The following is a 25,689-nucleotide window of genomic DNA, read 5'->3' on the forward strand; positions in this document are numbered from 1 at the left end:
CAAAATTCTTCAGGCAGAGCATCAAAGAATCCGAATGCCCAGTTTTTTCGAGTCAAGACAATTCACGCCGTTTCCCAACAACAAAGTGCATCTGGGATATCAGGTTGGGACTCGTGGGAATGGAGTCGATTACCCGATTTGGCCAAAGGATCTTCTGGAGGTTGGTACTGAGTTACTGAGGATGACTGAGATGGATATTTCGTAAGTACAAACGTACAAATCCCTGTTCGAACTGGGGCAACAGCCTCTTTCGAATTGGAAACTCAATTAAGTTACCATATAATACAATGCCATCATTCAAAGTACTTTCATTCAGTATGTATTAAATTAGTCTTTAAGCGCTGTATATACAGGCAAGTAGTATGGTATGTATTAGATCGAATATTATCCGATCTATAAGACTCTTTCTTCCATCAAAGGTCAAATCTCATTTAGCTGGCCTCGGTGTAAATAGTGTTGTTGGTGACGGCCTGAGCAGGCAGCCACTGTCCAGCAACAGTGTTGTTGTAAGTGACCTGGGCAAGGGTGAAGGTGTAGAGCTCAGACACAAAAATAGTAGAGTCCATGGGCAGAACACGGTGCACCTTGGCGTTCTGAGTGGGCATGGAAATGTACTCCTCACCGGTGATGGTCTCAATGTTAGAGTCGAAAGTGACGCGGATCACGGCATCTGGGGAGTTGGTGCTGAGCAGCGAAGTAGAAAGCAGCCACAGGGCGGGACCACCATCCTCAGTCGAAGCATCAGCGATGTGCAGCAGACCGGCGTTTATGCCGAGTAGAGGGTGCTTCAGCTTGAAAAAGTTCATCTTGCCGTTGTGTCCGATGTGGCCGAAGGTACCGGTACCGCCAGTGGCATTTCCGGCGAGAGTGAACCAAACACCACCCATAGCACCCTTGCCAGAGATCATTCCGACGGCGTTGTTGCCAACGCTGGGAGGAACGTGCATCTGCTTTGTCTCGCTGCTGGTGACGTTGATGCGCATGATGGAGGAGTCGTTGTCCTGGGTCACGTAGATCAGACCGGTGGTTGGGTCCTCCTTGATGAAGACGGGGCTGTTGACGGCCCGGTACATCTTGTGGTCGGTAGTGTTGTGAACATCGGCAGAGAAGACATAGTATTTGCCATTCTGCTTGGAAGCGACCTTGAGACCAGCCCAGACGCGGTTGCCAATCTCAAAGACACAGTGAGGGCCATTGCCAGGCTTAGGAATATCGATCGTCTTGAGGATGAAGGGAGTGGTCGAAAGTTCTTTGCCGGGATCAATAAGGAGCAGCTTGTTGTCGCCCTGCAGCGAAAGCCACATCTTGCCAGGGTAGATAGTGGATGGCCACACGCCGTGCAGCTGGGAGCTACTGTTCTGTCCCATGGGGAAAGAGTGCAGAGCAACAGGTTGCTCGGTCTCGGAGTCCAATTCGATCTTGAGAAGCTTGCTGTCGGACATCTGAGTTAACAGAAGGAAATTGGTGTCCGGTACACGCGCAAACTCATGAGTCTCAGTAGCGACCGGCATTTGATACTCAGTAACTCGACGGCTGACCAGCGAGTTCCAGGTGTCCTGTGCCAACACACTGCTGGCACCAAGCGCCAGCGCCATGGCGAGCGACTTGAAAGTAGAGAGCATCATCGTGAAATTATTTGACCAGTTGAGGTTCAAGAAAGAGAAGAAATTGGGCTTCAAATTTTTGCAAATGGGCAACAAGGCCCTTATTGATCTCGGTGCTTTGCCGATCGGATGGCATATGGATGCCACATCTTGCATTAGGAAATTTCATGTACCCACAGATACTGTAGATTGTATTTATTACGCTGATTACACTTCAAAAGGGCTGACACAGGGAGTAGAGCTCGCTGCAAGACGTGTATCTTACGATGGAGCCATTAGCAATTGCGGCTAGCGCAGGTTATCGACATGGACGTGTTCGCTAGATCGTGAATCAGCTCCACAAGGCGTTTCCCTAGGAGTAATAAAGTTGCGCATCAGTCCCTGCACACGATGATCGCTTCCCAGTCCGAATTAATCGGGTAGATTGCAATTTCCCAATTGAGCAAACGAATTAGCGAGATCCGTCATTCCCGGACCTGACAGATATTGATTGAGTCTTCTTGCTTCATCATGTGTCAGAAATGGTCGTTCCTGGAAATAGATTACAGATTGATAGATATATCGAAGAGTACAAGAGCCTCTTGAAGCTTCAATCGATTGCTAGTAATAATCACTGTATCCTACTGACATTTGAGTCTTTGTTTCATGGGAAACTGATAATTAATTTACGTGAGAACCACAGCTGAGAACCGATGTTCTGGGTGAGACACGGCCAGTGACAATCCTGAGCCGTAATGGCTGTTTACTCCATGAGATCAATGGTTGTTTTCTAGAATCTGATAGGCTGTTCTATGCATTCGGAATGCCCAAGTTTTTGGATACAATATCCACCGAGCGATCGATCGCGATCTCGGATAACCCCCTTTCGAGTGAATGGTGAAAAGTATTGCTGGCGCATCTTTCATCTCATGACGGGCTAATTATGGGCTATATTCAACATTGGATAGCGTGATGACCTGATTTTGATTCATGGCTCGTTTGGACAAACCACACTAGATTGTTTTCCAACCACGGTAACTAGTGTGACTGACAGCCTAATTATCTTGATTCAGCTTCACAACACACTTGGACGAGCACAAACTTGAGCGGTTCAATTCGCATCCGGACATTTCTATTTGTTTTGGCCTTTTGCAAATTATTCAGGATGCAGTGCGCAGCTCTATATCAGTATCTAAACCAAACTTCGTTCGCATCCACTTCTACATAAACTCGAGAGGATAAAGGTTGCGGCAGCAGGCAGCCGAAACTTTCTTAAGGCTAGGAATCCATGACTCCTCCATGTAGTGAGGAGATGCACTACACTCGGGTTATGCGACATCCTTCAATATACGCCCGGTTTTATGGATGAGGCAGAGCGACAGCCCAGTTTCATAGCTCGTTACTAGCAATTTTTCAACGCGCCATGCCCTGATTGTGCGCGGAGTTCGCCGTAAGCAGATCACATGACTATGGGTAGGACGTCACGTGAATAAATGGGTCTGATAATAAGATCACATGACCAGATATCCACCGAGCCAAATCAGGCAGGTTCCGCCGCTGGGCCTTTCGGTAATACCTTCTATTAGACTGACATGAGCCGAGATTGCGCTAGCATTTCGACTCTGTACGCGATGGTCTCTGCATAGCTTCCACTGCATACTCCATCGGGCAAGCTCGGCGCTTTTCATGACACTCGATGATTCGGATTCAGAGCCAAAGTCACGTTGTGTTCATCCTGCGGGAGTAGTTTATGAGTGTGACTGCTAGTGGTATACGATTTTAACCACAGAATGGAAAACAGAATTACATATAGCAGAAAGATCACAGCGACTTTACTGCGAGAGCAAAGGAATTGGAGAAAATTGTAGACAGGAATCTGGAAGACGGCGTTGCAGTTGATATTATTGCGATATAACGTAATCCACGGTCGAGCTGCGCACACGGTTGGCCGCACCCCCATCGAAAATCGCGTCTTCTCCCCATTCTACCTAGTTCAACTACCTACCATGCCACCAACTCGTATACAATCCTCGCAGAAATCGGCCAATCAGGAGGGTAGGGTCTGATTAGCCATATCTGATATCAAAAATGGCCGTATCGCATCTCTTCGCGCAGCAGCAAGGCAAGGCTATATAATATACCTGAATCAACACTCCGCAGTCGCGCAAAGGGTACAGACCCGCCCAAGTTTACCTTCCATGTTCAGGACAACGGAGAAGCTCTTAACTGGCTCTGCGAGCGTATGGGCCGTCGGCATTAACGCCAGCAGGCCAAACGATGCAAGATGGAGCGTGACACGATTCAATGTAACCAGGTAGGTTACCCACAACAATGACTGTAAAAGACGAGATGTACCAAAGTTGGAGCAATGGCTGGCCCGGGAATAACAAAGCAATCGTTGGAAGTGCGGCTGTCCAAATGACTATAAGGGAGCCAACCCAGTTGGACTTTTCTTCTGTACAGTATCCTCGTCAAGAACGACAACGAGCGGCCCTGTATGCCTCGATACCCACGGATCTTACGACAGCGGTATGAACCCATCTTACGGGCCCTACGCGATGGACAATCTTGTTCTCGAGGCGAGAGCTCTATATAAGGGGATGAAATCCCAGCTTCCAGAGCCTCGCCGCTCATCTCCCACCACATCCTCGAACCTCTCCACTCCAACCCATCGACCTACCCCACAACGTACCATCCAGGAGAAATCCTTCATCTCAACCGCCTATTCTACCATCACTGCCAGGGCTCTGTCATTCCAGAGACAAGTGCTCAATGGCGTCAACCCGCTCTGACTAGCTCAAAACGGCTTTCAGTACAACCACACCCAACTTTCGGCGGTCTGGCCTGCTGCTTTGCTACCCTGCAGACATGCACTGTGCGACAACTGCATCGCGATATTTGGAAGGTTGCAAGCACCGGCTGAATATCTCGTGGAGCTTGCCAGGTGTCCTATCTGCGAGGACGAGTGCAATATGGTCATTCGCCAACTTCCTCCGACCAAACGCCCCGTGATCCTCAGTCTAGACGGAGGAGGCGTCCGAGGTCTCGTCCAGTTGGGTCTCCTCTGTGCTTTGGAAAGACGTATCGGGATACCGATTGGATCTTTGCCGGACTACTGCATCGGAACGAGCGTCGGTAAGTTCGCATGATGCTTCGCAATGGTAATCCGAATCAGCGCGTGGACCCGACTGCTAATAGCTGTTTTTAGGGGCACTGTCAGCCATTGATCTCTTTGTCAATGGCGTGTCGGCTGATTCTTGCTTCCGTAGGTTCCCAAAGTTAGCGCGCAAAATATTCCACCCTGCGTGCAAGTCTGCCATCCCGCGCCCCGTGCAGTGGCTTGCCGCGGCATTCAATCTGACTTCCAGTGGACTGTATAATTCGCACCGACTGTCGCAGATCCTGCGCGAGGCGATCGGACCCGAACGCCGTGCCTTTGACGTTCCGAGAGTGAGCCCGTCGGGCTGTCGAGTGGCTATTGTAACAAGCCGTACGTCGGACGGAAAGGCATGCGTGATAGCCAACTATCGGGGAGTAGGCCGGCGCCCCGCACAAGCGGCCTATTCTTTTGTATTTCCTCGCAATGGACAGGAAAACCCAAGGTTAAAGGATGCGTAAGTGTAACTAGGATGCGTGTATTTTCGCCTCTCCGGTCGCCGTTGCTGACAACCTTGATCTCGTGACAGGGCATACTCGAGCGTTGCAGCACCCTTGTAAGTTGTTCTCCCCATCGCTGTCGGATCCGCTGAAGCTAATCGCTCCAAGTTATTTTGAGGCCAAAAAGTTGTCAACCCCAGACATACACGAATTGGGGTCGTTGCAAGATGGTGGGGTCCGCGCAAACAATCCTTTGTCGATCGCTTTGCGCGAGTCGGGGATTGTTTGGCCGCTGGCAGACCGACACGATCTCCTTCTTTCCGTCGGCACTGGCCGATCCTCTTCCGGCCCGGGTCCTGCCACGGGGCGGCATAGTAGGGTGCAAAACGGTGCTCTGTCGCGCCTTCTCCGGGCCCTGATGTTTTCCCCTTTGATGGATGGAGAACAGGGATTCTTTGAGGCGCTGAACTATCTGCCGCATCGTACCAAGCCGGACGTATTCCGGCTTGACCATGAGATCCGCGGCCCAATCCCAAAGTTGGACGATGCCAGCTCGTTGGACACGTTGACCGACATGACCTTCGAAGTGCCCGATGATCTCGTCCGGGTCATTCTTGCGTCGGCAATGTTTTTCTTCGAGTTGGATGAAACGCCTGTGCGAAGCCACGCTGGGTTTTATTGCCGAGGATCGATCCTCTGTGCACGGCCAGGTGCTGCCGCGATCCTCCAGCGCGTACTGGTCGAGTTTCCTGGTGCATGGTTTCAGGCCGGTTCGAGTGCGGACTTGGGCCGTGTAGACCCCCCTAGATTGTTGCTCCTCCTGTGGGTACTTCCGGAAGCGTGTTGCCTTCCCACTGCATAGTCTTGACGAGCGGATATCAATCCAAATCGTCAATGGCATATTCTGTGAGAGCATAGGGGGGCTTCCCAACATCTATGCGGGAGCTACTCGAGCGCCAACAGGCGATGACCCCCTTTGGGCGTGCGGATCACCGGGTTTTCGCCTGGCCCTCACGCCGGCTATGCCCCTGTTATCAGGGCAAAAAACGATCAGTCCGTTTTTCCGAACCGGTTCACCCTAAAAGGCCACGGCAGTAGAGTAATGGAACGTGCGTGTATTTTTGCATACAAGGTTTCCTCGTTCGTGGCGAGAGGCGTAGGCGCATCATTAGAGTCCAGCAGTTCCTCGGTCCCTTCTTCTCTAGATGCTTAGCTGGGCTTGGCGTACGTAGTTTTCTTTCTCTTTAGCCTAGACCAGGAGATGATCTTGCGGAATAAAACTTAGATTTGTGCGGGTTCAATGACCGTCAATCGATCAACGTCCGGCTTGCACCGTGTTGGAGATCATCCATGGCCCTGTAATGTCATGGTGATCCGGGGCGGCCGTTCATCCCCAGTGTCAGCCGTAGTAATGTACCTGAGATGTTTCCCTCGATCATGAAATCAAATGGGACAAAGCTACAGTATGATTGCTCTATTTAAGGGCATATTTCCCACTTGGGGCCCTTGTTTGAGATGACATACGGTCTACGATCGCCAGGATGTCAGTCAATTTTCGTGAGAACAGCCCGAGCATCTACAGTCGAACCCCTGATGAAGCGAAACACGCCGACCCGGTCGATCTGATTCCTTTGCTCAGCCTATCTATGCCGGAACCCAACGCACTCAATCATCAAATTGCCATGGCGCATGGATCTACGATGGCGCTGGAGATGACACGTTCGCGCCTCCAGAGTTCCAAGAGTCAAGGAAGCATGCCATGCTCTGAACTGATCAGCCAAAAGCTACGGCAGAAAATACAACAGGGCCACGAGAACGACTTTTACCGCGAATGTTTTCAGGCTTTTCATCAGCTGATTGCGAAGAGTCTGGACGCCACCCAAGGCTTAGCATTGCAGTACCATTTCAATCCGGGAAAGGGACCGTGGAAGGACCCACGCTTAATTCGGACGATTATTCTCTTGCAAGCGGCTCTTGACAGATCACGAGAGGAAGAAGAAAAGGCCGAACAGAAATGGAAGCGACAATGGGATATTCGTGCCACGCATCAATCAGCCCCGGAGTGGCTTTGACCGCTCTAGCGGGCAGCCATCTTCGTTATAGGGAAGCTAAACATTGTTTCTGAAGCGGTCCATCCGTGACGAAACCTCCATCAATTATATCTTTGGCAGGCATGTTCTCTGGGGGCTACCGGGGTTCTGTACGGCCAGAATGTTGGTGAGCATGTATACGTAGTTTGAGAATCAATCTGATCTAGCTTCACTGGGAAAGAAACATGAAACTATTCCTAAGCTCGCGGGCGTGATATATGGATCCTGGCACGTGTAGGTAAATCATTGATATCCAAAATCAGTTCGTTCATTTTCCTTAAGTTGTGAGTCCAATGTTCTTGCATGGCATTGCTGGATTCTGTGCACAGCTTCGGGCAGCAACCTCAATCTCAAGCATGCGCTATCATCCCGCACATTGGTTCCGTGAAGTGACAACAGCAATCAAATTTTGTCCATATCTGAACCGTGCGTTGATCTCGACTCGCGAGCGTCATTTGCACGAATCTTCGGAGACGACGTGTACGACCCGGCTGCCGAGATCCGGCAATACCGCTGATCAGACGGATAGTCATTCCTTTCCTAGGGCAGCATCCCGTTGCCTTTTGTCCTTTCTTTCTCTTCTTTCTGTTCTTGTGGACTGTTGAGACCCAGGATCCACCGCATCTGCTACTTCGAATGTGCTCCGAAAGCCCTCTGGCTCTGCGTACGTTCTTCTGATTGGCTCCAATACTGCCGTTGCCGAGTGTGCTGGGTCGAGAGGACACAAGTCATCCAGCCCGGCTTCTGACTCGCAAGATTTTTCGATAATACTGAAGATGATGTTTTGTAGGGACCACAACCTTTGATGGGTAGAATAGTTCGAGGTACCTAGCGGATTTGACTCGTAAAGTTGTCGCAAGTCACGAATTGTATGCTCTGTAGCACGTTGAAGGAATTTAAACAAGGAGTAACAATCACGGTAATAGGCGTTCTCTGCGCGTTGTCGACTGATTTGTCGCTCCAATTGCACTACCTTATTCATTATTTCAATTGCTTGGGGTCGGCGTTGGGGGCGTCTGGTAATTCTGTCGAAGCCAGTAACACATATGTGTAGTAGATTTCCCGTCAATGCAGCATGCTTCCTGATGGGCCTGTTTTATATAATGGGGGCAACAGCCATATTTCTGACCTTGTGATGAATGAGCCTGTTCCTGGAGAAATGGTGATCAACAGTCAGTAGTCGGTCAACGCCATCTGAAGCGCAGAATGGCCTGGCCTCCTTCAATCCCTGATTTAAAATAGTTCCTCTTCCCACTCATGCCTTTCATGATATACAATTGTGTCGACGCTTCCACGCTCCCTAAATCATGTTATCTCATCCCCAGAATGCCCGTGATTGTGTCTTGGAGACGACCATAGGCGCCTTTGGCTTTTTATACTTCATCTTCTATGCATTACAGCCCTTGGTGTTTCATTTCCCCTCCACTGCAGAACACATTCCTGGCGCTGTCGTAGTGGTCGGCTTTGGAGTTGGAATCACACTCTGGTATGTGAATCTCATCCACCGTGATGCGCTTTCTGGATTCCAAAGCGATGGGGAAAGAAAGGAGCACAAGACTGGCCATGTCGATTGTATTTTCCTCCTTTGGACCACCACTTTGCCAACCATATATTTCTTGTTTCGAGGTCAAATGGTACTTCAAATTTGGTACGCTTTGACGTTCACGATGGTTGCAATAGGGGATACTTGGGAATGCCTGTCCTATGGGAAGACCACGAAGGCTGCGTTTCGTCCAGGATCTCTCCAAGTCACATCAGTCGGCTTGCTAGCTTTGATTCCCACTATTCATGCGTATGCAGAACCAAATTCAGTGCCATCCCATTTGACAGTGGCTGTTTCTTTTGGTCGGTTGATGATTGGAGGCATTCTGGGAGCGGCTCTCTATATTCTTCGGCCGCTCGAGCGTATGGAAATTGTTAGGGATTGGCGTCCAAGTCTACACGGGGCACGTCTGATCTGGACATGGTGTCTCGTGAAATTTTCCAAGTCTGTCCTTGAAGCGGCCATTGATCATCTGCATTGAAATTCTCTTGTAATTAACCTGACGTTCGCTAGGAAGAAAGCTGTGGTTCGGGTCTATCAATTACCGGTATATCTGGGCTCCACCCTTCCCTTTCTGCTTCTCAATTGGATAATAAGTTGACTTGCCCGTCTCCTCGACTTTTTCTGAGTATTATATATATATTCTACGAGGTGTATTCCAGATTGAACCTGAATTCCTTCTGTAAGATACATAAAATATTTGCTGGTCTTGTAGCCTGGGCTTCAGGCAGAGTTGAAGAGGAGAATGGACTGCTCGTGATCAGCGTGGGAAGAAAAGGCGAATATCACTCCAAATCCTACGATTTGTATGTAGCTTTGGCAACCATGACCTATCAGGCCTCTGTTGTTTTTGGGTTTCCTCAAATATGTAGATTTGCGCACATGGCCTTCTTGAGGGTGCTGGCGGATTATCGAAGTACTTTCCGATTACCCAAAGCTATTTGAGAATAAGACAGCAGGTTCTTTTCCGATTTGTACGAAATTGATTCTGACCGAAAACGTTTTCTATCTGGAAATGCAAAGATCCTTTAGGTCCCTGGAAATCGCCAAACATCTCTGTGCGCTCAGAGACTCCTCGAAAAGACGCCAACATATGAGCAGCTATGAAATGAAATGGTAAACTGGCACATTCAACTCTGGGATCCTGATTTTGCTTCTCAGGTATGACGCTCATTACCTCGGTGGTATCCACGACTTTGACCTTTGACTATCTATGCGCTTCAGGGCCTCTACACTATGCGTTGTCCATTTACTGATGCGAAGCAGATTTCGTCCAAATATTACCTCTTTTTGTAAGGCCTCATTTTCAAAAAAAGCAACAAAGCCTTCGTTTGTAAACAAGGTTATGGAATCCTCATCGAGTACTCATTTTGATACGGTACGTCTGCACCTTTAATGAAGGCTCCATTTCCACTTATCTGGAGCTTCTTGAGTTACCCTCTGTGATCCGGCCGACGTGATGGTATAAGAAGCTTCAGATTGTTCTCTGAATCTTTCCACGTCGGGTACGCTTGCATATCCAGTTCTTCTGGCATGTCTTCTGACAACCTCACATCATCTATTCTGATAACCTTTCTTCTCTTTCTCATTTTTGCTCGACTAATTCTCTTGTGGAAACTCAAGTCAGCTTGGTCGGCTTACAGAATTGACTTGGTTTTATGCAGTTTATCCTTACTTTTTTCAGCCGCATTGACAGGGTGTTTCTGGAGTAAGAAATGTCCCGGGTGGAATCCAGCTCTTCTGGGAGTTATTTCGGCTTTCCCGCCATTGCAGACTGTAAGGCTCAAGGTTTGGACACAGACTTGATCGAAGCTAACTCCATACCAGTTTATACGTCTTAATTTTCAGCAGCGAAGCAATCCAAATATACCACGCTCTGTGTGTGTTGCATGTCTTCTATATGCCTTGGTTTCTACGGCCGCGAAGTTCTTGTTCACGTTCACCGGCACATTCGTCATACACCGTATCCATTGTGCCAACCTCTTCCTTCTTTTTCTGGATCACCTTGGCGTGGTGGCCTGGTACTGGTGGCTATCCAGCTCCGCAACTAATACTCGAAAGCTTCTTCAGTACATTTCTGTCCACTTATCTTTGATGACAACTCTGCTACTTGCGGTGGCGATTTTCGGTACAGTCTCGAAGTTATGGATCAACGCAAGTGAGGTACATCTTCCACATCTAACTGAAAGATAAATGTATTAACACCGCTTAGATTCAGCTGATTATCATTACTACATGGGCGATCTACCTGCATTCCATCCTTGAATGGAAGGAACGTATGCAGACTACTATGGATCTAGTCTGAGTCAATCGATGAAGGCTTAGTTTTCAGGCAGCTAGAATAGATTAAATATTCTCAAGTTCTGGTGATAAAATAAACATATCATAAACATGAGAAGATTAAGAAGAGTCGAGTTATCTTTTGTGGCGGTCATTCCAGGTTCTCGTGCTAGAAAATCATAGCCTATGATTCATAGGACATTGTTAGTAAGCGAATTTTTCGGAAGTCATGGTTTAGGAGCCAGTATACAATAATTCATATACTCATCAAGAGGATATGTAAAGTCGCCTTAGCGCATAAATGGGCGCTCTTTGGGCTCTTTATTACATAAAAATTGGTATTGTCACTTTGCACGCTGTCACAGCAAGGATCTTAGCCCAGGCTATATCTTTCATTTCGACTATCCTTCTCTCTCTCATTCTTTCTCTATTAGGAATAGCTTTTAGATAAATATTTTAGGCTACGATATGTACTGTACCAAGCTATGAATGAGAAATCCATCTAATTTTCTCAATTGAAGAGCTGAAGACCGAGGCAGAGAAGGTACATGCTGAAAGGTCTCTATTTTATCACGTCACCCGTCACAATTTCATGTTAGTCTGAGTGTCAGACACGCAGGATCTTGCAAGTTCAGCAAGTTCAGCATGCCTGTGAGGCTTGGAGCGAAGCCGCCGAATCCAACTTGCACGGTCATTGCACAATCCCAAAACGGGCTTCCTCTTTCCAGCATCGCTGACGGGACCTTTCCTGTCACTGGTATTGAATGGCCTGGTCACCAATGACACGTGAGAGCCACAAGGACCTTGGCGAATTCGCATCCGAAGAATCGTTTTCGGTTGTTCAAAGTCGGTGGGGCTTGGATGGCGATATGGAGAGCTCGTAAGTCGTATGTCCGAGTGTGTCTGGGCCACTTTGGCCTTTCGTGGAGAAGCGGAACGGCCACATGATCGAGGGATTTTCTCAGGCTTGACGCACGCCTTAGCATAGCAAGTCTTCCGGGTGCATGGCGCCATGATGGTAGTGAAGATAGTCTTGTCGAGATGTGAAGATCAAAACTACCTGGCAGTTTGTAGAGTATTTATATTCAGCCGGTGTTGCTGTAAACTCATGAGAAAGTCATATACCAGAAAGATGATGCCCAGGTATCAGTATTCCGCTCTTTCACTACCCTCATTATACATTATGCAGGAAGTGTCAACTGAGCCGACTCTCTAAGCCACACAAAAATATGATGCAAATTCAAATCAAAGGGATTTAGTCTCGCTGCCTTAAGTTTTTTGGTCTACAATGATAGCCATTTTATTTCTTGTCTTATGGTTGGATCAAGCGCGGCCTATATTTTCTGACTTTTCTATTTTCTTCCTTCCTGATTAATATTCCTTATCGGTTGAAGCCAATAACAAAATTTCTATGGGCTGTGGCTACCCAGACAGCCCTTACAAGGCGAGGGGCGAAGCGCGAAGCATATTTAGGTCTACCGAAGATCGCACAGGAAGTATACATGCAAATGTACCAGTCAAGAACTATACTTCTGTGAAAATACTGGCTTGCACATATAGATGGTAAATTGCTCAGCACAAGGGTTTTGATAATCTAGAGTAGAAAATTGGGATTCGTACATTCTTCGGCTTCGGCTTAAGGAGGATTGAGTATTCTCAGTTTATTTAATCTAGTGTTGTCTTACATTAGAATTAGTATTTCAACTACAGAAGAATAACTACAGCGAAATTGGTTTCTGTGCATTTCATACTAAGACATACTGTCTTGTGTACGCTAATCCATGTAACTCTAATTCTGAGATAGCACCTTTATAATACATAGCGTCTTCTGTTCATTCATTCCCTTTTGTGCCTCCGTTCAACAAAAGGAATCACAAGAAGCCAAACGAGGTTTTATTTTGCCCGAGTCTGTAAATGTGACTCTAATTTGGCAGACCGTTCTAGCGTATACGTTCATCCCCAAGGCTCTATGAGCTGCTTCAACGTCACGCCTTAGCCAGCAAACAATCAAACATCAGACTTTGCCGAGACACACGATCGTGTAAGCTCCAGCTCGCTCGTCTGGCCCGACCAGTCGCTGGAAACATGAACTTGACAATCTTCTGTGAGGCTGGGCAGAGGGTAAATGACGTCTATGGGGTCATAACTCTCAATCGACGTCCCATTTGGTGATCCTTCACTGTTTTGCTGCTCTTGAGCCCCGTTAGACCGTGTGGACTCGTTTCGCATCCCGCCGGACAACCTCGAATGGGTCAACCTCGCGCTGGACGCATTCGTATCGTCCTGCTTTGGCTCTGGAACCTGGAGGGAGACTGGAGTAAAAAAATATGAACTGAGTCGGTTCAAAACAGAGAACTCCAGCTTGAGCTTGATGCTGTACACCACCGTCTTGAAGCTGACCTGGATGTAGTGGAGCTTGAATTCTGTCACAATAAGCAGAATATTCATGAACACGACAAAGGCATTGACGCAGATCGTATGGATGAGCACTTTGCGTCTGCCAGGCCTTGACACGGCGGGGCTGACTTTAAAGAGGAATGAAGTGCAATAGATGTAAAGACTGTAGATGACAAGCTCTTGAATGCAGAATCCGATCAATTGAATCCGATCAAAAACTGCAGCGGGCCGAGCAAATCCAGGTTGCCCGTTGCTGACGCTAAAGAACAAGACGGTCATTGGGACATGTAGAGCAACAGCGTTCATGATAATCATCCACAATACCCATCGGGGATTGAATCTGATGAATGCAATCAGATGGAGCCGCGAGTACAGCACAACCGCATGGCCAGTCACCATGGCATACCATCCAAGCATGAAAGGGATGGACGTCGCCAGGTTGGAAGATTGAGAGATAAATCGAGCCATAGCGGGAATAGCATGCACAAGAATCCCCCAGGAGGCGGCTTGCATACTCCAGAAATACAAGCCACGATGTTTCGGGAGGGCGTCGAAGGTGACCAACCCGGTCTCCAGTGCATTGTAGGCACCAATGGAGAACATTGATACTATTTGAACGATACCAATGTTTTCCATGAGGAGAGCACCCACTGCGGGTGGTAAGCGTGCAACTGTGGTGTCCATAGTGATATAGGATTGCAACTTAGTGGGATGAAGATGGTTCTGCTGGGCGTGTCGGCTTGCTGGTTATAAGTGATCGAACTTCTCTGCAAAGCGAGGATAGGAGCAGAGTCTCCTATCGTGATATCATATTAATGGGGCCTCTAGTATCCTGGCAGCTCTAGAACAGCTTAGACTCTATTTATCGGTGACAATAAATTCATCTCCTGGGAGACAATGGGTCGGCCGGCGGTTAACTGAAAAGTTTGTTCCATGGTCTCTATCAGCAACCGCCGATTGTCGATCTTATCTTCGTACCTTCGAGCGCTTGACTTGTTACTCAAATAAGTCATAATTTGGTTGCTGTGGGAAGTACCTTGGATGAGACTTACGAGAACCAGGACAAGATCCATCCCAGGAGCTATTTCTTTTCCTGACGAATGGCGGATGCTTGAGGCTTGCCACACCACACAATCGGGCAAAAGCGTACCATATTTGGTTAGCGACCACACACTCAAGCTATAATATATGCTTGTTCTCTGATATATCCGTCTCACCTACAGCCCAACTTGGGTGATCCAGAAGATTTCATCGCCATTAGCACATAATCCACTTATATTGGGCTCTAAAGCGCCGAGTATTTCTATGCATTCAACCCCACGCCACCCGTTAGAGTAATGAGAAGGCTTTGAAGAGCGTCCTAAGCGATATTTCCGATTATCCGTCGTCTGAACCTCGTTGGTGCTATACGACGATCAGTATCAATAGAGTGCATAGCTCTAATTGTACTGTGTACTATACATTCATAGAATCTAGAAAAAGGTTTTAAGCGCCCAGGGGTCTGAAAGCCGTGGTTTCGAGTGGACCTCCAAAGTTTGGCTTTCGTCGGGTTCCCAAGAACCGTAAACCGAAAACAGCCATGACTCAGGAATATTTTTTTAGATTTCGACCGAGTCAAGATGCAATTGTATATGATGTATCACTACAGGAGTTCACTCCGACAATATCCGATTCCGTCATTCGGTTGTGTAGCGCGTGCAATCAATCACTATCCCAATATATGTAAGCCCAGAAATATATTCGAGTTCTCTCAGAAGATATGGTCATGGCAATTTATAGGAAGAGGGCGCAGCTTCGTCGCCTTTCCACAGGGTAGCCGTTGACCAGAAAGTCAGACTAATTAACCTTGAAGTGGAAGCACCCTTTTCACACACCGAGGCGCAGTATACCGTGGATCTCATCAGGAAGTCTACAAATTGCAGAGCTCAAGACCATTGCCTGAACTGATTGGCCTGTTTTGCGAGTGATTTTGCGAGGCGACGACGAGTAAGTCCAAATACATTAACCATAGAACGTCGTGTTTCAATATGAATGCTACGCTCCTACAATTCTCCAGTCTCCCGGTGCAACCCTATTACATGATATTCATTGTTTCATTCAGGTCAGATATGAACACGAAGCCATTGGCTGTAATATCAGCGGGCTTTGCCTGAATCACACACCGGGATGCCTGGACCTCAATGGATGACTGCCCCTATCAAACCATTGTTCTCTCTTGAGAGTCAGGTTGCTCAGGTAACTCCCCTGGCTCCACCTCATTTGTTTACGTATCCTCTTATTTTCAGTACCAATCATATCCACAAGCTTTTCAGTAGTTTTTGAGTCACAATTTCTTGAGAATTTCATGTTTTTTGCATCAGGGGTTATTTGGAGTGAAAATCTTCCGAGCGGAGATATTACCATTCATCGAAAGCATCAAATATTACAGCAGAGTCAAATACGGCGATCCTAATTGATCAGACGACAGGCAGTGTTTTTAGGCAGTGAATTCCGGCAGTGTAGCAAGATCGACCACTTTATGCGGGCCGGACGATCATGTACTCCACGACGATCGTTGCCGTTTTGTGCGGCTCCACTTGTCCCGCGAAGTCTGGGGCATTCTGATTTCCTCGCGATACTATGTGAGTGCCATCAAAATTATTCTGAAGGGCGGATAGTTCGTTTCACATTTTATTGCAGCTCCTGCCTTGGTCTCCACAGAGCCTCTATAAATATGTGGTTGGGAAGATTTGCAGCCGATCATGTTCAATTTCTCTCAACTCCTAATAGCTGCGCAATGGCAAACAGTGCTAGGCATTCTCGAAGCCATACTAGCAGGGATTCCAGCAGGTATAAACCACGCACTGGTGTATCAGGAAACTCATCGCGCCGCTCGGTCCGATCGACCATCTCGGAATCTGATACCGACTCTGTCTCTTTAAGCCCGACCGCGAGCAGAATAAGTGTAGGTTTGATTACCTCATCGCCTAACAATACGATGGTGAGATCATGAAAGTTCCAATAGCATTTGCTAACGTGATACTAGAAAAGCTCCGTGAAACGGTCCAAGAAAAGGCGCCTTGAGTCTTCCCATCGCAAGTGCTTTGATATTATCGATCGCTGTGCAGAAAAGTACCAGAAGGTGGTCGCAGAGCAAGAGGCTGACAAAGCCAGCATTGCCCAACTTGTTCAAGAACTCCGGGATGAAAATGCCCGAGAAGCATCGAACGCTCTGAAAGCCAATTCCGAAAAGGAAACAGCAGTTGCCGAGGCCGAGCGACTTACAAAGGAAATTTCGCAACTGCAGCAGCAGCTGGAGTCTACAAATACCACAATGCAGGACCAGGTGGCATGGGACGATATACAGCCAGTCCTGCATCAGACACATGGCGAGCTCATTTCGGCTGCAACCCATTTCGGGAACCTGATCGATACTCTTCAGAACAAACGACTGGCATCTTTCCTGCCCAGTACGGAAGTACTCAACGGCAATTGGCCCGCCCACGGTGGTCCCGTCGGAGCAACGGACCCGGCTGCGCTCCCGGATTCTCCGGATTAAGCAACCCGCCACTGTTTGATCCACACGTGTCGGGCTCGGTGAATCATCAGGAATCGTATGCTTAAGGATCGACAGGGCGAAAGGCATAGAAAGTTGGTGAATCACGTGGTCGATAAATTATACGGGTAAAATTTAAAAGTACTGAAAAGATTTATTTCTACCATAGCATGAACGATAGGACCTAGCTCGTTTTGCCGACAATTTGTCAATGAAATCAATTTTCTTTTGTTCGCTGCCGAGTAGGGCCGATTGGAGAGTACTACGAGTCGTATCGTCGACCTTCCTTGGTTCCATGGCTTCAATCGGGTCTACCCTTTCGTTTCCCAGGGAACCGTGTCTGTCTACCTATGCGCGTAGTGGCCGTGTAGTTTGTTTGCACAACAGTACGAAGCATTTGACTGAACCACGGAAAGCTCGATCGGAAATCATAATCTTAGTCCCCACTTCATTCTCACCGACTTGACCGACTGGTCTTTCCCTCTGGGATTGATGCGCCTATCCAAAAGGTAGTAATGTTCTAGAACAAATAGGACTTTATCTCGAAGATGCAAACTGAAAGGCTTGAAGGTCGTGGAGCCTAGAATAGTCCACCCTGGTACTATAAGCATTTAATGTGATCATATATGGTCTACTCAAGCACGTGCTTCTATGGTTATTCTGGTAATTAGAAATGAGAAGATGAGAAATCGCGAGATAGGTGCCGTTTTGCTTTACCCGTCACAAATATACACAGGCTATGGCAAGCAGGAATTGCCAACCTAGGAAAATCGCTCCAGTCAAATTCTCAACGTGTCCATACATCATAGAATTAACGGTAATCAGATTGTGCCGACACTGGGATATAACACAGCGCGGGTAGGAAATAGCATGATCGCCGTCCAACAAGCGTTTAGACAATAAATCGGTACAAAGTTGATGGCGGTAGTCATTCCTTCATTCGATTCTTTTCCAACGCCATGGCTTCCTTCTTGTCCGAATCTTTCACGTGAGCCTCCAAGGCAGCTAGTCGGCTAAATATGTCGGCCAGATTGGCGAGGATCTTTTCATACCCGGCATCATGATGGCTTATAGCCCTCTCCAGAAATCTGCATCATTACCTCAGTAAATGTTTTAGTCTCGCTGTATAGCAAACGACTTACTGCATTCGGGCATCTAGACTTGGATGCGTTAATAGCAATCCAAGCATGTCGGGTCTCGATACTCACTCAGAGACGCATTCCAGTGCAACCAGGCCATAACCCTCGGGCGGGTCAACCTGGTCTGAAGTTCTCGGCCGATCTATCTTATCCTCGGACTGTATCTCCCAAGGTCGCCAATGGTAATTGCTCTGCTTGTTAGATTCCTTTTCAAAACTTCCGTCCGATGCTGTTTCGTAACATGACCCGTCTTTGCTGGGAGCATATACTCTGAATCTTTTCGTTCTGCCTCCGTTGCTCGTTTCGGAGGATGATAGAGACAATGCGCGTTTCAGTCCGCTTCGAAAGGTTCGTCGGACATTGAAAAGTGATGGTCTTTGTTCAGTAGAAGGCATGGATAGACTTGCAACAAGTAGACACGCGATCTGCTCTCACGGGTTCCTTTCAGATAAGGAGATGGCATTGAGAGGACAGACGAGGCTTTGTAGTAGCAGACTGTGAATCATGCCAGAGCGGTCAACGGCATGTGGACCGAGAGGAAGATCTCGCCCCGCCGATCTACGCTGTCCGTATCCGAAACTCTATTCCAACCGTAGTCATTTTAGCGTCTAACCGTATTCAACCTTCCGATGTCGCTATTGAAGCCAAAGATCGTATGCGTAGTCGATACTGACAATGAAGTCATAATACTGGGTCGATTCATGATTCACTCTCATTGCTCAACTGAATACTGTAGACATAGTTCAACAAAGTAATTGTTGACCAACTATCACCAACGGGGCTAAACACCAGGGCGCCGTAGTTGAATCGCAACGTCAAATGGTGTAAACCAGGTGATGTGATATACGCATGAGACCAAATTGTTTTTTCAATCTCGCAACCCATAACCAGTCCTTCCGGTGAACTTGTTGGGAAACAAAAACAAAAGTTGAGCATCGTTGAACAACACTAAACACCGCAGATGAATGAGGATTCAGAGTTTACAAACGTAACCTTGGGCCAATGCTCGTTCAACCGTGTTTCTGAAAGGTTACATTTATCCATCGTTTCATTGTCCAGTCCCTGAGATCGCCAATGATGCCGAGGAACCGTTGAGTTATATTTTACGAGTCTATGGCCAGTATTCGTCTCTTCACAGCGGTCGCTTTTGTGAGATGCCGAAGAATTAAACGCCAACATATCCGTTCTCTTTGGGATTGCTTTTCCTTCCCAAAGGCTCACAAATCGACCTGTGCTCAATCTTTCACCGCTCCTTGTTCATTAAATGTCTCAGCATAGTTCACAGAACTGGCCACAATGGGAGGAGGATAATCTTCTTCCCTGGCTGGATGCTCACCGCGAGCTTTCTTGGGAAGCCCGTGCTGAGGCGTATTATGAGGAACTTGGCATCAGACGGAGAATCGATTCGATCCGGGGGAAGAAATACCACATCCTCCGAAAACGACGTCTCGCTCGTGCAAAGGCGTCAGCGCAGCGCAAGGATCAGAAGCGGCAACGACGCCTTCGACGGCTTGGAGGGCCCAGAAAGGGCTTCGCATCACTCTCGAAAGCCAAGGATGATAATATCGACCAGTGGCTTCAAAAAATCCCGTCGGAAGGGCCGATCTCTCCGACAAGCAAATCTCCCACAGAAGAAACTCCGTCCGGTAAGGTGGCACTTCCTTTGTGGGCTGCTCATGCTAACCTCCTGTGATCTAGTCTACACTACACCCGCGCCTGAGTATCCCCCGCCGCAGGGGTTTCAGTCCAGGTCTGTGCTCTGGGACTGTGTGCATCGCATCTGTGCAACCAAAGGGCTCTTCCTTCACCGACAATGAAGATCCGGGGTTGATGCAATTTCAGACGAAGGGGTGGTATCTTGTGCGGGAAGAGGGTAGCGTCGAGGTGGCAGCGGTATTCCTTTCGGGTACATATTATATTCCAGCGAGCCAGAACCGACCAGGAAGCTGCTGTAGGGGTGAGTATGGTGAGAGACTTGTGGCTCTAATCTGTGTGAAGAGCGCGCTGCCGTTCTGAGCTGAGCGCGGTCAAGGACCACCCGACTAGGGCCAAATTGCACGATCAGCGGTTACCGCTCGCGGCTTTTGATACGGATTTATGTTTGGACATGATGTATCCTTAACTTTGAATCTCTAGCCAATTTCAATTTTTCTTCAGCTGATAGTCTGGCCACTGGAGGAGGTGTGACCAGATTAGCTCTTCAGTATAACAATCGAGCAGGCCTTATTTTTCGATGGCTGTCGCCATCATCTATTGAATATTGATGATAGATATCAATCTAGCAGATTACTGGGGTACAACTTGCACATCCACGGACTCCGACGGCGAAGAATTCATAGCCAGAACTCGGTAGTAGTAATCCGGTCTACGTGTTTTTTTTTTTGGTGCAACTAAAAAGGAAGCGTTGGTCCAACGGCACGAGATGCCTTGGTCATCGCCGTGCTAACAAAACTGGGCAACATGAACAGAAGACCGGGCAAAGGTGATTTTCAAATGTCGCTGCTGCAACCACTGTCATATTTTGGATGCAATACCCAGCATGGGGAGGCGCAAACCATGGATGAACGATACGCTCCCAAACGGAGCAAGGAAAAGGACACACTTTGAAGAACCAAACTCTTTAATGATTTTACACATGTTCTCTTCGCAAGTCAATTCAGTAATAATCCGGAAAGATTACAGACTCCAGCCGGTGAACCGTGCCTTACAAAAGTTCAGTCTGCAAGAACCGGTCAACTTCTGCTACAAAAACCATTTCGACACATCCTATTAGCTTAGCCATTCCGTCGGAATACTCACTCGGCCGAGTGTTCCGACGTTTGTGTGGAGCTGGAGTGACCTGCTGTATCTGCTGTGACTGCCTCTGCTCCGTCGGAATTGGCGCCACGCCGGACTTCGGGAGTATTTTCTGGAGGAACCAGAAGAGACGGCAAAGTCTCTCTGTTTCAGGACCGTCGCCCACGCAGAGACAAAATTTGACGGCAGCACGGTTCATCTGAAGCAGACTATCCCGGTCTTGGGGCAAGCGATGAACGGCCGCATGGCGGATGCTGGCGACTAAGTCACGCAGATCCTGAAGAGATTCGACGTTTTTCCAAACCCCCTCACAGGAAATTCTCGATCGATGTTTGGTAACAAATTCAAAGACGATGAAGTTCCAGCGCCTCGGGGCACGTCCAGCCAACCGCCAGAGATTGCAATGGAAGCCATCGGTGGACGAATCGAAAAGAGCAAAACTCGAGGCGCCGTTGCAGGGTTTGGAGGATCCGATATTGAGCCTGAAAAGGGATTGTTACTATAGCTAGTCCGATCATTGGATACAGAGTCTCAATTAGCTCTCTTGAGGGCGTTGAGCAAAGGCATACGATCTTGGTTTTAGACCTACATGTGACGTTCCCCGCCTGGCAATGTTCCAGGAAGTGCTTCAAAGACCTAAATCAATTGGAGTCAATCGATTGTCAGAGGTATATTTGGATCTACTGATAGCTGTTCAATCGTGGAGACCATGAGAGTTGAACAGCAGCGACGCCTCGATCGGGGTTGGACGACGCCTTGTCGCGACGACGGATACGTCGAGATTAATTTTATTGATGGAACATTTTTGGCTAGATTTGGGGAATGGCTCGGCAAGAGAATTCGGTTCTTGTGTGTTAGTTGGCGTAATTCAGACGGGGCGACGTTGGGTCTAACATTGGTTGAGGCTCACATGGACCGGGTGAGCTATGAAGGAGGAATATTCATCCTCGAGGTAGAGGAGAGTGGAGGGAAAGCAGTCGCCAAAGGTACTGCAACTCTCCCGATTGGTGCTATTTTTGCGTCTAAGGCATCCTTTGTAGTTTAATCTACCCTTTGTCTTTTGATGCTAGTTCCGATACCCTATTCAGACGATGGCAGATGTAATGTACGGGTTCGTAGGACGTCTTCAATCGACAGGTGACAGGCTTCGGCGAGAAGGCATGTTTGACGAGAACTCCAAAGATTGCAGCTTTTTCTCAGCTGAAGTGAATTATTAGATGCAGAACAAAATGATCTCTTTCGCAAAACCACACTACAAGCGCTAGACCGTCACATCAAGCCTCAGGTTCAACACACATATTATCTGAGATGATAGCAAGTATACTTCCACTTGATAACTAGTACAAACAAACTATCGACAGCAATGACAATAACCGTATCAAACATGCCTGAGCTCTTTAACGGGTACTGTCCTCAAAAGAGACTCGTTTTCTTTTGCGATGCTCAACTAAAGATGTCTGAAGAGAGGCAACTACCTTTTTCACATCATCCAACTCTTTTCTGAGGTTGCCAATCTCAGATGCAAGTTTCCTCTTCAGTAGGCGCTTCATTGCCTTGTTTTCCAGTTCTCTGCATATCTCCGTCAGCCTTCCTCTGGGCTTCAAACAAGCTTATCTGGTGCACTTACTTCAATCGATCGTCGGTGCTGACATGATTCGTTAGTAAAGATCACTTAAGGGTAGAGAATAAAGCTGGATATTTGAGCTTACTGTCATTGGCATGACTTACACGTCTGTGTAGCCGGGATGATGAGCTGTCAATGGCTTCCATTTTTCTCCAAGGCTTAGATACAGTGCCTTTCTCGTCTCTGTTCACAGATTCATCGTCTCTGTCAGCTCGTTTACCATTTTTGATCATCTTCTTCGCGGTAGACGATCTATGTCGGCGTGAAATCGCTTCTTTTCCACAAGAACTTTCCTCTGTCGAGCTTTCGTCTTCTAGCAGTTCGAGCAATTGAGAATGAAAATCGTCGGGTTTGGGAACAGATGATTCAGAAGCAGGCTCTGCCATTTTAATTTTCTCGACGACGCGAAGAGGTTTTAAAGTAAAATTGAAAGGACTTTGTGAAGAAATGTTTGCTTTTCGGGGGAAATTCCGAGTGAATATCCATTGGGTAAAATGGCTGTGAGTCTTCCGAAAATCCATAGGAACTTGATATTAGTCATGTTTATCACCGGCAATGTTGACCGCAGAAATGATCGATGGGCATGAACGTTGAAGACAGTCGTATTCATCACTGTAGAGAGAAAATGCTTCGCCACTTGTGAATTGTCCAACCAAGTTTGACGCATCACTCGGTAGATTACACACTGTCGCAGACATCACTTCCGGTTAACGGCTCTATGGACCTCTGGGCTTTCATTGAGAAGACCGACTCATAATTTCACTCACGGGACGGGTGAAACGACGAGACGCTTCAGGAAAATCATCTTTCACTATACTGCCGCTTGCCACGAGGTCTTGTACATCGTCACCATCAATCTAAGGTGTAATTCAACAGCCATCGTCAGGTAACATGGTGGGAAAGGAAGCATCGACAGGGTTTAAGGCATGCAGAGACAGCTACGGTCACAAAAGATCAGACACACGCTACAGATTCGGGCATTCAACTTGTCAGCTAATTTGAAAGCTTATTCACCTGGTCAACCACGTTAACTGAACGAGTGATTGGCCGAGTCTGGACCTTCGGCAGCCACGGTTCCAGGTGGGGCAGTCGACCCGCCCTCTGCAGAAACGCTAAAATTTCTTATTTCAACGTTGATCAACCGCCTCAACGCCCAGCAAAAGGAGCGCTCGCCCTCTATTGGGTCTGCCACGATTTACGCAAGTGGTCGCTATCGCAGACCCTACTTGATTGGCATAAAAGGCGCTCATCTTCCGTCGAGAAGAAGATCAGGATTTTCCTCTTCACACTCCGTGGCCGCGAGGCCTTGGAGTGTTCTTCGCGGGATAGGCTCCGCGTTACCAAGTGTTCCTCGCAGGGATAGGCTCCGCGATACCAAGTGTGCCTCGCAGGGATAGGATCCGCGTTACCAAGTGTTCCTCGCAGGGATAGGCTCCGCGTTACCAAGTGTGCCTCGCAGGGATAGGATCCGCGTTACCAAGTGTGCCTCGCAGGGATAGGCTCCGCGTTACCAAGTGTGCCTCGCAGGGATAGGATCCGCGTTACCAAGTGTTCCTCGCAGGGATAGGCTCCGCGTTACCAAGTGTGCCTCGCAGGGATAGGCTCCGCGATACCAAGTGTGCCTCGCAGGGATAGGATCCGCGATACCAAGTGTTCCTCGCAGGGACAACTGCGAAATCAAGTGTTCCTCGCAGGGACAACTGCGAAATCAAGAGTCTCCGCAGGGACATCTGCGAGATCAAGAGTCTCCGCAGGGACATCTGCGAGATCAAGAGTCTCCGCAGGGACATCTGCGAAATCAAGAGTCTCCGCAGGGACAACTGCGAAATCAAGAGTCTCCGCAGGGACAACTGCGAAATCAAGAGTCTCCGCAGGGACATCTGCGAGATCAAGAGTCTCCGCAGGGACAACTGCGAAATCAAGAGTCTCCGCAGGGACATCTGCGAGATCAAGAGTCTCCGCAGGGACATCTGCGAGATCAAGAGTCTCCGCAGGGACATCTGCGAAATCAAGAGTCTCCGCAGGGACATCTGCGAAATCAAGAGTCTCCGCAGGGACATCTGCGAAATCAAGTCTCGCAGGGGGACGCTGCGTTACCAATTGAGACCCGCAGGAGAGTGCTGCGTCAACAAGTTCTCCCTCGCAGCAATGAGCCCTGCGATTGTAATGTGTGCTCGTTCTGGCGACCCGTGGCGCCGCGGTCCTCGCACTGATCCTCTGGCGACAAGCAGGCACCTCTTCGTGGTGTCAGAGACTAGTATTCGAGTCCTTCAGGGGACTCGAAGAAGCCAAGACCTGCTCCCAATGTCCATAGAAATCAAGAACCTCCTAGCAGACTTCGTGTCATGCCTTCGGCCTGTCCCAGAAACCGATAGGAATTAAGAAAATCCAAACAGGCTTTTTCAAGCTTTCGATCTCCTTTGGTCAAGATCCCATTCACGTAATGCACGTACAGTAGCCTTCAATCGTTCCCGGAACCTGTACACTGAGCGCTCGCTTCATACGACATAGCGTAGTAAATTTGGACATTGGGCGCGCTGACGCGGTATGTGCCAGCGTGGTTCGTTGCCGGTGAATGCCGCTGCCATCCAGAGTAATCAACATCCTTGTGAGAGTTCTGTCTTGGCTGGAGTGATGATGAGTGTGTGGACTTGGTGATGATTGATGACGAGGACCATGACTCGTGGTCATGGTGAGTTGACGTGAGGCGTTGGGTTTGCTGGGGCCATAATAATCGTTGCTGGTCGTTGATGAAGCTGACGGTCGGTGATGGTCGGCGACGGTCATTGACACGCGGCGGGCCGGGCTGAGCGGTGAAGTATCCACCGGTAATCAACACCTGCCTCAACACGGCGGTCCCAGGACCAACGCGAAGACCGATATGCGGCGAGAAAATACTGAGACTTCGACATGAATTTGATGGTACAGATGGGACGGCGACCGAATGTCTTTGGCACAATTTTATTTTGACGACAACGTGGCACACCATTTAGTCAAATCAAGTTGCACGCAAATTAACCGGCGTGGACTGAAGGCATGCATGGATGAGGATGGATGTATTTGTAGAATATATTGTCTGTACTCAATTCGTCTGAGTCTACTTTG

General features: G+C 48.2%; 11 protein-coding genes across 11 annotated transcripts; 6 read left to right on the forward strand and 5 right to left on the reverse strand.

Moving 5' to 3' along the window:
- Positions 1–431: 431 nt before the first annotated feature.
- Positions 432–1,625, reverse strand: N7469_002240 (uncharacterized protein; the record flags this gene model as incomplete). The annotated part of the gene is made up of 1 exon (XM_056641160.1): positions 432–1,625. One exon carries the CDS (start codon positions 1,623–1,625, stop codon positions 432–434), a length of 1,194 nt encoding a protein of 397 aa, XP_056503654.1.
- Positions 1,626–4,141: 2,516 nt separating this feature from the next.
- On the forward strand, positions 4,142–4,375 carry N7469_002241 (uncharacterized protein; the record flags this gene model as incomplete). Its single annotated transcript, XM_056641161.1, has 1 exon — positions 4,142–4,375. The coding sequence occupies one exon, from the start codon at positions 4,142–4,144 to the stop codon at positions 4,373–4,375; it is 234 nt and encodes a 77-aa protein (XP_056503655.1).
- Positions 4,376–4,555: 180 nt separating this feature from the next.
- N7469_002242 (patatin-like phospholipase family protein) lies at positions 4,556–6,042 on the forward strand (the record flags this gene model as incomplete). Its single annotated transcript, XM_056641162.1, has 4 exons — positions 4,556–4,718; positions 4,792–5,197; positions 5,270–5,296; positions 5,349–6,042. The coding sequence occupies 4 exons, from the start codon at positions 4,556–4,558 to the stop codon at positions 6,040–6,042; spliced, it is 1,290 nt and encodes a 429-aa protein (XP_056503656.1).
- A 679-nt stretch (positions 6,043–6,721) lies between these two features.
- On the forward strand, positions 6,722–7,252 carry N7469_002243 (uncharacterized protein; the record flags this gene model as incomplete). The annotated part of the gene is made up of 1 exon (XM_056641163.1): positions 6,722–7,252. One exon carries the CDS (start codon positions 6,722–6,724, stop codon positions 7,250–7,252), a length of 531 nt encoding a protein of 176 aa, XP_056503657.1.
- Positions 7,253–8,577: 1,325 nt separating this feature from the next.
- Positions 8,578–9,294, forward strand: N7469_002244 (uncharacterized protein; the record flags this gene model as incomplete). Its single annotated transcript, XM_056641164.1, has 1 exon — positions 8,578–9,294. One exon carries the CDS (start codon positions 8,578–8,580, stop codon positions 9,292–9,294), a length of 717 nt encoding a protein of 238 aa, XP_056503658.1.
- Positions 9,295–11,675: 2,381 nt separating this feature from the next.
- N7469_002245 (uncharacterized protein) lies at positions 11,676–12,107 on the reverse strand (the record flags this gene model as incomplete). Its single annotated transcript, XM_056641165.1, has 1 exon — positions 11,676–12,107. The coding sequence occupies one exon, from the start codon at positions 12,105–12,107 to the stop codon at positions 11,676–11,678; it is 432 nt and encodes a 143-aa protein (XP_056503659.1).
- A 993-nt stretch (positions 12,108–13,100) lies between these two features.
- On the reverse strand, positions 13,101–14,174 carry N7469_002246 (uncharacterized protein; the record flags this gene model as incomplete). The annotated part of the gene is made up of 1 exon (XM_056641166.1): positions 13,101–14,174. The coding sequence occupies one exon, from the start codon at positions 14,172–14,174 to the stop codon at positions 13,101–13,103; it is 1,074 nt and encodes a 357-aa protein (XP_056503660.1).
- Positions 14,175–16,266: 2,092 nt separating this feature from the next.
- N7469_002247 (uncharacterized protein) lies at positions 16,267–17,028 on the forward strand (the record flags this gene model as incomplete). The annotated part of the gene is made up of 2 exons (XM_056641167.1): positions 16,267–16,434; positions 16,516–17,028. The coding sequence occupies 2 exons, from the start codon at positions 16,267–16,269 to the stop codon at positions 17,026–17,028; spliced, it is 681 nt and encodes a 226-aa protein (XP_056503661.1).
- Positions 17,029–17,953: 925 nt separating this feature from the next.
- N7469_002248 (uncharacterized protein) lies at positions 17,954–18,559 on the reverse strand (the record flags this gene model as incomplete). Its single annotated transcript, XM_056641168.1, has 2 exons — positions 17,954–18,113; positions 18,234–18,559. 2 exons carry the CDS (start codon positions 18,557–18,559, stop codon positions 17,954–17,956), a joined length of 486 nt encoding a protein of 161 aa, XP_056503662.1.
- Positions 18,560–19,428: 869 nt separating this feature from the next.
- N7469_002249 (uncharacterized protein) lies at positions 19,429–19,981 on the forward strand (the record flags this gene model as incomplete). Its single annotated transcript, XM_056641169.1, has 2 exons — positions 19,429–19,810; positions 19,863–19,981. The coding sequence occupies 2 exons, from the start codon at positions 19,429–19,431 to the stop codon at positions 19,979–19,981; spliced, it is 501 nt and encodes a 166-aa protein (XP_056503663.1).
- An 887-nt stretch (positions 19,982–20,868) lies between these two features.
- N7469_002250 (uncharacterized protein) lies at positions 20,869–22,970 on the reverse strand (the record flags this gene model as incomplete). The annotated part of the gene is made up of 4 exons (XM_056641170.1): positions 20,869–21,442; positions 21,550–21,596; positions 22,588–22,605; positions 22,689–22,970. 4 exons carry the CDS (start codon positions 22,968–22,970, stop codon positions 20,869–20,871), a joined length of 921 nt encoding a protein of 306 aa, XP_056503664.1.
- Positions 22,971–25,689: the final 2,719 nt, after the last annotated feature.

Source organism: Penicillium citrinum (assembly GCF_028827155.1).
Source record: "Penicillium citrinum strain IBT 23319 chromosome Unknown utg000002l:1.0-3833315.0:1.0-3834789.0, whole genome shotgun sequence".
In the NCBI taxonomy this organism is placed as follows: domain Eukaryota; kingdom Fungi; phylum Ascomycota; class Eurotiomycetes; order Eurotiales; family Aspergillaceae; genus Penicillium; species Penicillium citrinum.